Below are 13,355 nucleotides of genomic sequence, written 5' to 3' on the forward strand. Positions count from 1 at the left end.
GAAGAAACAACTCCCAAATGAAGGAATCTCCAGACAAAGAACTAAATAAAAGGAGGCAAGCAACCTATCACACATAGAGTTCAAAGTAAAGGTTACAAAGGTGATTAAGGAGCTTAGTGAAAATTACAAGGAACTCAGTGGGAACTATAGCAGCATGAAAAGTGAAATAGAAACCATGAACAAGAACCAGATAGAAATGAAGAATGGTATATCTGACATCAAGAACACACTGAAAGGCATGAAAAGTAGATTGGAATACCCAATTAGAGCAGCAAATAGAAAAAAGAATAAAATAGCAGGAAGGTAGCTTAAGGGAGCTCTGGGACAGCATGAAACATAACAACCACATTAAAAGAATGCCAGAAGGGGAAGAAGGTGAACAAGGAACAGATAACTTATTTAAAGAAATAATGACAGAAAACTTCCCCAACCTGGTGAAGGAAAATATCACACAAGTTCAGGGGGCAGAAGGGGTCCCAATAAAGATAAACCCAAAGAGACCCTCACCTAGACACATAATAATTAAAATGTCAAATGTTAAATAAACAATTTTAGGGGCAGCAGGAGAGAGACCAAAAATTATCTACAAAGGAGTTCCAATTAGACTGTCAGCTGACTTCTCAATAGAAACACTTCAGGCCAGAATGGAGTGGAATGAAGTATTCAAAGTAATGAAAAACAAGGGCCTAAATCCAAGACTACTGTGTCTAGCAAGACTATCATTTAAAATTGAAGGTGAAATAAAAAACTTTCCAGACAAAAAATGTGAAAGGTGTGTATTACCACCAAACCAGCAATGTAGGAAATGTTAAAGGTACTGCTTTAAGAAGAAAAAGAAAAGGAGAGAGGATCATAGTCATAAAGAAAATAAAAATGGCAATAATAAATACCTATCAATAATAACCCTAAATGTAAATGGATTAAATGCTCCAGTAAGAAGACATAGAGTGACTGAATGGATAAGAAAGCATGACCCATATATATGCTATCTACAAGAGACCCACCTCAGAATAAAAAATGCACACAGACTGAGAGTAAAGGGAAGGAAAAAATAATATTCCATGCAAATGGAATGTGAAAAAAAAAGCTGGAGTAGCAATACTCATATCTGACAAAATAGACTTCAAAACAAAGGCCATGACAAAAGATAAAAAAGACACATCCTATATAATAAAAGACATATGCAAATCGACCAAATGGCAGTACAACCGGTTGCTATGACAAGCACTGACCACCAAGGGGCAGATGCTTAACACAAGAGCTGCCCCCTGGTGGTCAGTGTGCTCTCACAGGGGGAGTGCTGCTCAGCCAGAAGCCAGGCTCACAGCTGGCGAGTGCAGTGATGGTGGCTAGAGTCTCTTCTGCCTTCATGGCAGCCCTAAGGATGTACAACTGATGGCTTAGGCCCACTCCCAGTGAGTTGTACATCCCCCAAGGGCTCCCGTATTGCAAGAGGGCGCAGGCCAGGCTGAGGGACCCCTTCCCCCCTGCCCCCAAGTACACAAATTTTGTGCTCTGGGCCTCTAGTAATACATAATATTAAAGGGAATGATTCAACAAGAAAACATAACCCTTGTAAATATATATGCACCCAATATAGGAGCACCCAAGTACATTAAAAAACTCTTGATGGGCTTTAAGGGAGAGATTGACAGCAATACAGTCATAGTAGCAGATTTTAACACCCCACTGACATCACTGGATAGATCTTCCAGACAAACAAAATCAACAAGGAAATAGATGCCTTAAAAGACACAGTAGATCAGATAGATGTAACTGATATTTACAGAACATTTCACCCCAAAGCAACAGAATATACATTCTGCTCAAGTGCGCAAGGAACATTCTCAAAGATAGGCCACGTGTTAGGGCACAAAACAAGTCTATACAAATTCAAGAAGATTGATACAATACCAAGCATCTTCTTGGATCACAATGGCATGAATTTAGAAATCAACTATAATAAAAAAAAACACTCAAATATATGGAGGCTGAAAACAATGGTATTAAATAATGAATGGGTTACCAATGAGATCAAGCAAGAAAATAAAAATTTCCTAGGAACAAATGACAATGAACACCCAACCACTCAAAACCTATGGGACATAGCAAAAGCAATCCTGAGAGGGAAGTTTATAGCACTACAAGCATACCTCAAGAACCAAGAAGAAGCTTGAGTAAATTATCTAACCTACAACTAAATGAATTAGAAAGAGAAGAGCAAAAAATAAAATTAAAAAACCCAGAGTAAGTAGAAGAAAGGAAATAATAAAGATCAGAGCAGAAAGAAAGACACAGATTCTAAAGAAAAGATTATAAAAGATCAATGAATCCAAGAGGATGTTCTTTGAAAAGATAAACAAGATTGATGACTCCCTACCTAGACTCATCAAGAAACAAAGAGAGAGGGCACAAATAAATAAAATCAGAAATGAAAGAGTCAATATAACAACAGACACCACAGAAATGCAGAAGATGGTAAGCAAATACTAAGAACAACTATATGCCAAGAAACTAGACAACCTGGGCAAAATGGAAAAATTCCTAGAAACATACAATTTTCACAAACTGAATCAGTAAGAATCAGAAAACTTGAGTAAGCCAATAACAACTTGATGAAATTGAAGTAGTATTTTAAAAATCACCAGCAAACAAAAGTCTTGGACCAAATGGATTTACAGGAGAATTTTTCCAAACATTCAAAGAACTACTAACACCTATCCTCCAAAACCTATTTCAAAAAATTCAATAGGAAGGAAGACTTGCAACTCTTTCTACAAAGCCAGCATTATCCTAATTCCAAAACCATGTAAAGACACTACAAAGAAAGAAAATTACAGGCCAATATCCCTGATGAACACAAATGCTAAAATACTCAACAAAATGTTAGCCAAATCAGATCCAGCAATATATTAAAAAGATCGTACACCAAGATCAAGTGGGATTTATTCTGGGGATACAAGGCTGGTATAATATTCTCAAATCAATAAATGTGATACATCACATAAACAAACTAAAAGATAAAAATCACAGGATTCTATAAATAGATTCAGAAAAAGCATTGGACAAAATTGAGCACCCTTTTTTGTTAAAAAATAAATCTCAGTAATGTGGGAATAGAGGGATTATACCTCAACATTATAAAGGCCATATATGACAAACCAACAGCCAACAGAATACTCAATGGTAAACAACTAAAAGCATTTCAGTTAAGAATGGGAACATGACATGGATGCCAATTTTCACCACTCTTATTCAACATGGTACTTGAATTCCTAGCCACAGCAATAAGACAAGAAGAAATTAAAGGCATCCAAATTGTAAAGGGGGAAGTAAAACTGTAATTATTTGTAGATGATAAGATATTGTACAAGGAAAATCCTAAAATTCCATTAGGGAACTACTAGACTTAATAAATGAATTTGGCAAGGTAGCAGGAAACAAAATCAACAACCAGAAATCAATGCCATTCTTATACACCAATCATGAACTCTCATTAAGAGAAACTGAAAAAAAAAAATCCCATTTACCATTGCAACAACAACAAAAATACCTAAGAATGAACTTAACCAAGGCAATAAAAGACCTGTACCTGGAAAACAATAGGACATTGGATAAAGAAATAGAGGAAGAACAAATGGAAACGTATACCATGTTCATGGATTGGAAGAATTAACATCATTAAAATATCTATACTACCCATAGCAATCTATAGATTCAATGCAATTCCTATTAAAATACCAACAGCATATTTCACAGAACTAGAACAAATACTCAAAAAATTTATATGGAACCATACAATAACCTGAATACCTGTAGCAATTTTGAGAAAGAACAACATCATCAAAGGGATCACAATATTGGATATCAAACCCTACTACAAAGCCATTATAACCAAAACAGCCTGCCACTGGCACAAACACAGGCAATGGATCAGAACACAAACCCCAGAAACTGACCCACGTGATTATAGTCAATTACTATTTGACAAAGGAGGCAAAAACAATGGAGGGAAGATCATCTTTTCAACAAATGGTGTTGGGAAAACTGGACAAATACATGAAAAAAGATGAAACTAGACCACCAACTTACACCATACACAAGAATAAACTCAAAATGGACAAATGAATTAAAACCATAAAAATCTTAGAAAAAAAAAACATAGGCAGTGAAATTTTAGACTTCTCATGTAGCAGAATTTTTGCTGACACACCTCCTAGAGCAAAGGAAACTAAGGAGAAAATAAACAAGTGGGACTATATCAAAATGAAAATCTTCTGCACAGCAAAAGAAATGCCATGAAAATGAAAAGGGAATCCACTGTATTGGAGAGCCTATTTACCAATGATACATCCAATAAAGAGTTAATATCCAAAACATATAAATTACTCATTCAACTCTACAAAAGGAAGACAATCTAATTTAGAAATGGGCAGAAGACCTGAACAGACATTTCTCTAAAGAGAACATACAAATGGCTAAGAGACACATGAAAAGATGCTCAAAGTCACTAATCACCAGAGAAATTCAAATTAAAATGACTATGAGATATTACCTCACACCTGCCAGAATGGTTATCATTAAAAAAAATCAACAAACAACAAGTGCTGGAGAGGATGTGGAGAAAAGGGAACACTAGTTCACTGCTGGTGGGAATGCAGATTGGTGCAGCCACTATGGAAAACAATATGGAGTTTCCTCAAAAAATTAAAAATGGAACTTCTGTTTGACCCAGTGATTCCACTTCTGGGAATATACCCTAAAATACTGAACACCAATCCAAAAGGATATATGCATCCCTATGTTCATAGCAACGTTATTTATAATAGCTAAGATTTGGAAACAGCCAAGTGCCCATCAGTAGATGGATGGATATAAAAGCTGTGGGACATTTACATAATGGCATACTAAACAATTGTAAGAAAGAGGGATATATTACCCTTTGGGACAGCATGGATGGACCTAGAGAACATTATGCTAATTGAAATAAGCCAATCTGAGAAAGACATGTATCACATGATCTCACTTATTTGTGGAATCTGATGAACAAAATGAATTGACCAACAAAATAAGACCTGAATAATGGAAGTATGGAACAGACTGGCATACCTCAATGTTGGGATGGGGGGACTAGAAGAGATAAACCAAAGTAGTTATATACTTACTAGTAGCCCTGCGCACAAATCCGTGTGCAAGTAGCCCTCTGCAACGGGCCTCTAGTATAAATATAATCAGAAACAAAAGAGGTGAAGTAACAACTGACCCCACAGATATACAAAGACTTTTTAAAAAAATACTATGAGCAACTATATGCCAACAAACTGGACAACCTGAATGAAACTAACAAATTCCTAGAAAAATACAATCTTCTAAAACTAAATCAGAAATAATCAGAAAACCTGATAGGCCAATAACTACTGATGAAATGGAAGCAGTAATAAAAAAAAAAAAAAACTCTCAGCAAACTAAAATCCTGGCCCAGACGCTTCACAGGGTATTTTTTCCCAAATATTAAAAGATCTAACACCTATATGCCTGAAACTATTCCAAAAATTCCAAGCTCTTTTTACAAGGCCATCATTACCCTAATTCCAAAACCAGATAAACACAAAAAAAGAATTACAGGCCAATATCCCTGATGAACATAGATGCTAAAATCCTCAACAGAATATTAGCAAATCAGATTCAGCAATATATTCAAAAGATCATACACCATGACCAAATGGGATTTATTCCAGTGATGCAAGGATAGTACAATATCTGCAAATCAGTAAATGAGATACATCACATAAACAAGTTGAAAGACAAAAATCACATGATCATATCAATAGACACAGAAAATAAATTGGACATATTCTACCACCCACTCTCAATAAAGTGGAATAGAGAAAACATACCTCAGTATAATAAAGGCCATATATGACAAACTCATAGCTAGCATCATACTCAATGGGACCAAAGTAAAAGTGTTTTCCTCAAGATCAGGAACAAGACAGGGTCATCCACTTTCACCACTCTTATTCATCATAGTAATGGAAGTCCTAGCCACAGCAATCAGATAAAATAGGAAAGGAAGATGTAAAACTATGATTATTTGCATATGACATTATACAGTATTGTATGTAGAGAACCCTAAAGATTCCACCAAAAAAAAACTATTAAAACTGATAAATTAATTTAGTATATAGCAGGATACAAAATAAATATTCAGAGATGGGTTGCATTTTTACACACCAAAATGAACTGTCAGAAAGGAAAACTAAAATATATTCTCATTTACAATTACATCAAAATACAAAATACGTAGAAATAAACGAAACCAAGGAGATAAAAAAAAACACACCACCAACATCTGTACTCAGGAAATTATAAGACACTGAAGAAAGAAATGGAAGATTCAAACAAATGGCAGCATGTACCATGCTCTTGGATGGAAAGAATTAACATAACTACTACCCAAATAAATCTATAGATTCAATGCTATTCCTATCAAAATACCAATGGTGTATTTCACAGAACTAGAAAAAATAATTAAAAAATTTGTATGGAACCACAGAAGTCCCTGAATAGCCTCAGCAATCTTGAAAAGAAGAACAGAGTTGGAGTTATTATGCCACCTGATATAAAACTATACTATAAGGATAAAGTAATCAAAACACCATGTTCCTGGCATGTAAATAGACACATAAATTAATGGAACAAAATAGAGAGCCCAAAAACAAGTCCATGGTCAATTAATTCACAAAGGAAGCAAGAACATACAATGAAGTAAAGACTGTTTATTCAATAAATGGTGTTGGGAAAATTGAACAGATATGTACAAAAAAAATGAAACGGGATCACCTTCTTACACCACACACAACAATAAATGCAAAAATGAATGAAAGACTTAAAATGTAAGACTCAAAACCATAAAAGTCCCAGGAGAAAACACAAGTAGTAATATCTCAGGCATTTTTCTTAGCAGTATTTTTTCTGATATATCTCCTCATGCAAGAGGTAAATAAAGAAAAAAGAAACAAGTGGGACTACATGAAGCTAAAAGAACTTTACACAAACAAAGAAAATTATCAACAAAATGAAGTCAGCTGACTGAAGGGGAGAAGATATTTGCCAAGGTTAAAAAAACTCCTAATACTCAACACCAAAAACAAAACAAACCAACAACAATTGCCTGCAAGGATGTGGAGGAAAAGGAACCTCATGCACTGTTAGTGTGAATGCAGACTGGTCTGGCCATTATGGAAAAATAGTATGGAGGATCCTTAATAAATTAAAAGTGGACCTGCTTTATGACCAAGCAATTCCACTCCTGGATACATATACAAAGAAACCCAAAGCATTAATTCAAAAGAATATATGCACCCCTATGTATATTGCAGCATTATTTACAAGAGCTAAGATATGGAAGCAACTCAAGTGCCCATCAAGACAAGTGGATAAAAATATGGTGGTACATATATACAATGAAATATCACTCAGCCATAAAAAGGAATGAAATCTTTCCACTGTGACATGGATGGACGTGAGGGTATTATGCTAAGTGAAAAAGTCAGACAGAAAAAGACAAATACCGTATGATTTTACTTATGTGGCTCTAAAGAACAAAACAAACAAACCAACAAAAATTTAAACAGATTCATAGACACAGATAATAGAATTATGGTTGCCAGCAGGGAGGAAATTGGGGACCTGGGTGGAAATGGTGAAGGGATTAAGAAGTGCAAATTGGTTGTTACAGAATAGTTATGAGGATGTAAAATACAGCATAAGAAATAACCTCTCTAATAAAATGGTAATATGCAAATTAACCATCACTCCGCTACATAAACCACGCCCACCGGCCAAGCCACGCCCACCAGCCAATCAGGGCGAGTATGCAAATTAACCCCAATCCAAGATGGCTACAGCCACAGAGAGCAAGGTTTCCCAGGTAACAGAGCAAGCCAAGCTTTCCATAGCCATTGCAGGCCTAAGCCTCCACTCAAGCTACAAAGTTTCAATTATAGAAGGTAAACAAATTCAAACAAATGGCGGCAGAATGGAGCTTGAGAGAGCAGGCCAGGGTTGCCGGCGGCAACAGGGGAAGCAAAGCTTTCTGCACACCCTGGCCGGGCTCACCCGCTTAAGGCTACAAAGTTTCAATTGTAGAAGGTGAATTAACTGCCACAGAAATGGCTGCCGCCCCAGGCTACAAAGTTTCAATTGTAGAAGGAAAATAAATTCCAGATACCAGGGCCTCCCCTTGGGTTGCCAGGGGGTGTGGCCAGCCTGCAAACCACCACAGGCCCCTCGCTCAGGCTGCCCCACACCCCAAGGGAACCCCCACCCTGATCAGGGACACCCTTCAGGGCAAACCAGCTGGCCCCCACCTGTGCACCAGGCCTCTATCGTATCTAATAAAAGAGTAATATGCAGATTGATCATCACTGCAACACACAATATAGCTGCCCCCATGTGGTCAAAGATCCTGCCCCCATGTGGACACAAGATGGCCACCACAAGATGGCCAGCAGGAGAGGGCAGTTGGGAGGCACCCGGCCTGCAAGGGAGGGCAGTTGTGAGGGACCAGGCCTGCAAGGGAGGGCAGTTGAGAGGGACCAGGCTTGCAAGGCAGGGCAGTTGGAGGTGATCAACCCTGCAGGAGAGGGCAGTTAGGGGTGACCAGGCTGGCAGGGGAGCAGTTAAGCATCAACCAGGCTGGCATGGGAGTGGTTAGGGGGTGATCAGGCTGGCAGGCAGAAGCGGTTAGGGGCAATCAGGAAGGCAGGCAGGCAAGGAGTTGGGAGCCAGCAGTCCTGGATTATGAGAGGGATGTCCGACTGCCCGTTTAGGCCCGATCCTGGATTGTGAGAGGGATGTCCGACTGCCCGTTTAGGCCCCACCAGGATCGGGCTTAAATGGGCAGTCGGACATCCCTCCAGGAGTCACAGATTGGAGAGGGTACAGGCTGGGCTGAGGGACAACCCCCCGCCGTGCACGAATTTCGTGCACCGGGCTTCTAGTAGTTAATAATATGCAATAACTATTCATGGTGTCAGGTGGATACTAGCCACCATACTATAAACCTGAAACTAATCTACACTAATAAAAGAGTAAGATACAAATTGACCATACCTTCAAGATGCCCACCAGCCAATCAGGAGTGAGTATGCAAATTAACCCAACAAAGATGGCAGGTTAATTTGCATATGCAGGTGCCAAGCGGCTGGGGGGCAGGGTGGGATTCTTGCATCATTTCCATGGCTGCCCCGGCCACTCCAGGCCTCTGGGCAGCAAGGGAAGGCTGAAAGGTGGCTCCAGGCCAGAGCAAAAAGGCAGCTCCAGCCGGAGCGAAGGTGGTGCCGGCAGCCAGGTGAAGGAAGGCCAATTCTTGCATGAATATTCGTGCATCAGGCCTCTAGTACAAAATAATATTGAATGTCAAGTGTAATTGACAAATAAATATTAAAGATTAAAAATAGAGAGATCAGAAAAAAATAACATGGAGTAACAATAGGTTCCAGAATACCACATAAAGTATTATACTATTTCTATGAAGTTCAAATTTTAAAATTAAAGTATTATTTACTGAATACATATAAACTAGTGGCCTGGTGCACATAATTTTTGCACATTAAAAGGGGATTAATTAGAGGAAATATTTTAATATTGCTATTTGATCTTTCTCTATAATAGAAGTGTCAGAGATTAAAGGAAATTAGTCAAATGTATATGAAAATATTCCTCCTGTCAGAGTCTGGGGTGCACCACAGGACCCAGAGTCAAGTTCCCACTCACCCACATGTGCCTCAAAATTGCATAAGACCCAGACCCTGCTGCCCCCCCCCATTGGGCTAGATCCAGACCTGGCTGGTCCCACCAGGCAGGGGGCACAGCCTCAGGTCCCCTGGCCCAGCACTGGGGTGGGGGCCACAGCCTGCGGTTTCCCAGCCTGGGCCGGGCTGGGGAAAGGCCTTGAGGTCCCCTGTCAAGCCCTGCCGGGTGGGGGATGCAGCCTGAGATCCCCCATCAAGCCCCACCAGGCAGGGGGCATGGCCTGAGGTCCCCCGGCCTGGTGCCAGAGCAGGAGGAGCAGCCTGAGGTCTCCTGGCCCAGCACCGGGGCGGGGAGTGCACCTTGAGGTCCCCCTTCAAGTCCTGCTGGGCAGAGGGCGTGGTCTGAGGTCCTCTATCAAGCCCTGCCAGGTGGGGGGGCATGGCCTGAGGTCTCCTCTCAAGCCCCCTGGGGGTGAAGGGGGTGGCCCAGCCGCAGGTCCCTGTGGATTGCTCGTTAAGGCTCGTTACAGGAACTCAGCCTCCACTGTGGGTGCAGCCATCTTGTGTTATGTAAACCCTGCCTCCGCTGTGGGCGCTGCCATCTTTGTGGCGGAGTGATGGTAAATTTGCATATTCCCTCTTTATTAGATAGGATATATAATTGTCTACTTGTATTTAAGATAGGAATTCAGAAAACAGTTACTCATAGTGGTTACTTCCGGAGGATGGAGAAGTGAAGGAGCACATAAAGTATGGAAAGGGAGTGAAAGGAGTAGCTTGACAGCAGAGAGAGCTGACAAACTACCTCAGTCAGGTGATCAAGTTCAACATCAACAGCGATAAATCATATTAAGAGTATGAATTTTTTTGATGATATAAAATGGCACTTCTGTGATCTTCCTCCCCAAATCCCATGAACCCATTAGACTTGTCTAATTGTGGAAAAAAAAAAAAAAGATCCCAATTGGAGGGCATCCTACAAAATGCCTGACCAGTACCACTCAAAACTGTCGGTGTCATCAAAAATAAGGAAAATCGGAGAAACTGTCACAGCCAAGAAGTACCTAAGGAATCATGACTACTAAATGTAGTATTCTGGATTGGATTGTGGAACAACAACAAAAGAACATTGCATTATTTATTTAATTTTGAGAGAGAGAGAGAGAGAGAGAGAGAGAGAGAGAGAGAGAGAGAGTTGCTGCTCCACTTATTTATTCTTCCTTGAGTGTGCCCTGACTGGTGATGGAACCCACAGCCTCGGCTTATCAGGACAACACTCTAACCAACTGAGCTCCTGTCCAGGGCAAGAACGTTACATTATTTTAAAAATTGGAAAATCTAAATAAATTAGGAACTTTAGTTAACAATGATGTATTAATATTCATTAATTGTAACATGTACCACACCAATGTATGCTGTTAATAATAAGAGAAACTGGATGTGAGATATATGGATTTATTTCTCTGTATTATTTTCAATTGTTTTTTTGTAAATTTAAAGTCATTCTAATTTTTTTTAAATAAAGGGCATTTGCAAGTCTATTATAACAATCATTCTGTTCTTTTTACTCAACTTTCTTCTGAAGAAAGTTCAGGCCCTGGATGGTGTGGCTCAGTTGGCTGGGCGCCATCTGTGCCCAGAAAGGATGCCAGTTCAATTCCTAGGCCATATAGTCTCAATCCTACCTAATAAAAGAGTAATATGCAAATTGACCACACCTTCGCTATGCCCAAGCCACGCCCACCATTCAAGCCACGCCCACCACCCAATCATGGCGAGTATGCAAATTACCCCAACCAAGATGGCAGTTAATTTGCATATCAAGACAGCGTAGAAAGAAGCCAAGAGCTGCAGAAGGGAGCAAAGCTGCGGAGAAGCAAGCAAGCGGGGCGGAGGAGAAGGGAGGAAAGCAGGGGGCGCGGAGGAGAAGGGAGGAAAGCAGGCGGGGCGGGATAGAGTGCAGCGGGAAGCCCTATTGCAGGAATCTTCCTGCAATGGGAACGCTAGTCTCTAATAGGGGCCTGTGTGCAGGAGGCCGATGACTGATGTTCTGCTTTCATATGGATGTTTCTCCTTCTCTCTCCCTCTTCCTTCCTCTAGCTCTAAAGCTCAATAAGCTATTCTTAAACAAAAAAAGAAAAAGAAAAGAAAAAGTTCACAAGTGTCAGATAATGGTTATTTTTTACCACTTTAAAGCATAGTAAAAATAAATAAATAAAATAATAAAGTATAGTGTGTTATCTTTTTCACTAGTATTTATGTTTTAATACTTTCCTCTAATTATCAATTAAAGATTTTACACTTCTGGAAGGATTTAAGGAATATTTTTATGGCATGCAATATTTATGTAACATATCAATTAACATGTCAATAGTCATAGGCTTATTTGATTATTGTATATTATACTCTTGAAAATAAGCTTTCAAATTTATTATTCAAATGGTATTTGTGTAGCAGAACTATCACTTCTCACACTATAGATGCTCTTCAACTTAGCCTAATATTTCATTTTATCCTATATTTCTTCCTATTTGTTGTTTTCTTAGACTGTATTTGTTGTGTCAATGTCCTGCAGTAAGCTCTCTCTCTCCTTCCCCGCCACTCTCTCTCCCTTTACCATTCTCAGATGCTGCAAAGACTGTTTATTCTTTGGAAGATAAACGGATTGGACTATACATGGTTATGATGAGTACCATAGGCTTTGTTTACCTTCTCTTGGTTATCTTTTGGGACACAGCTTTGTGGAAACTAGGAGCATTTCTCAATCGATACATTTACTTTGGTATCTATAAGACATACCAGAAGGTGAGTAATTAAGCCTTAATAACTCTAAAAAAAATGGAACATTAGACCTGAATGGCATGTTACTACATATAACTACCTTCAGTTACTAGAGAAAACACTATGTCCCCAAAAATATATTTTTTAAATAAAAATTATTAAGGTATAATTTACCTACAGTAAACTGTATTCATTTTGCTGATCACTTCAAAGAACTAAATTTTGTCTATTAATTTGCTCTATTATTGACTATTTTCTCTTTTATTGATTTTTTTTTTTTGGTTCTTTATCATTTCCTTCCATCTACTTTTGGTTTACTCCCCATTGTTCTAGTTTCTTTAAATGAAACCTGAAGCCATAGCGTTTATCTCTTTCTTCTTTTCTAATATAAATATTGAATGCTAAACATTTCCCTACAAGCAGTGCTCTAGCTGTACCCTGAAAAAATTTTATTTCTTATGTTCTTATTATCATTTAAATGTTCAAATTATTTTCTAATTTCCTGTATGATTTCTTTTTTTACATATGGACTATTTAAAAGTTTGTATATTAATTTCCAAATATTTGGGAGTTTTCTAGATATATTGTTGTTATTGATTCCTAATTTAGTTCCTCTATGGTCTAGTACATAATTTTTTATTTTATTTTATACTAGAGGCCCAGTGCATGAATTCGTGCACGGGTGGGGTCCCTAGGCCTGGGGACCGATCAGGGCCTTACAGCTGCTAGCCAGGACTTCCTTTATTCCACGCTGCCCCCTGGTGGTCAGCACATGTCATAGTGAGTGGTCAAACTCCCAGTTAGTCGAACTCCCAA

General features: G+C 38.9%; 1 protein-coding gene across 1 annotated transcript in view; it reads left to right on the top strand.

Annotated features, from left to right (window-relative positions):
- Positions 1 to 13,355, top strand: part of LOC307110038 (phospholipid-transporting ATPase ABCA3-like) — a gene marked incomplete at both ends in the record, with an annotated part of 237,702 nt that overhangs the window by 190,726 nt on the left and 33,621 nt on the right. Inside the window, 1 exon segment of the mRNA XM_079789076.1 lies at positions 12,385 to 12,563. Within this exon segment, the coding sequence (XP_079645202.1) occupies positions 12,385 to 12,563 (179 nt within the window).

Source organism: Cnephaeus nilssonii (genome assembly GCF_951640355.1).
Source record: "Cnephaeus nilssonii genome assembly, chromosome: 2".
NCBI classification, from domain to species: Eukaryota; Metazoa; Chordata; class Mammalia; order Chiroptera; family Vespertilionidae; genus Cnephaeus; species Cnephaeus nilssonii.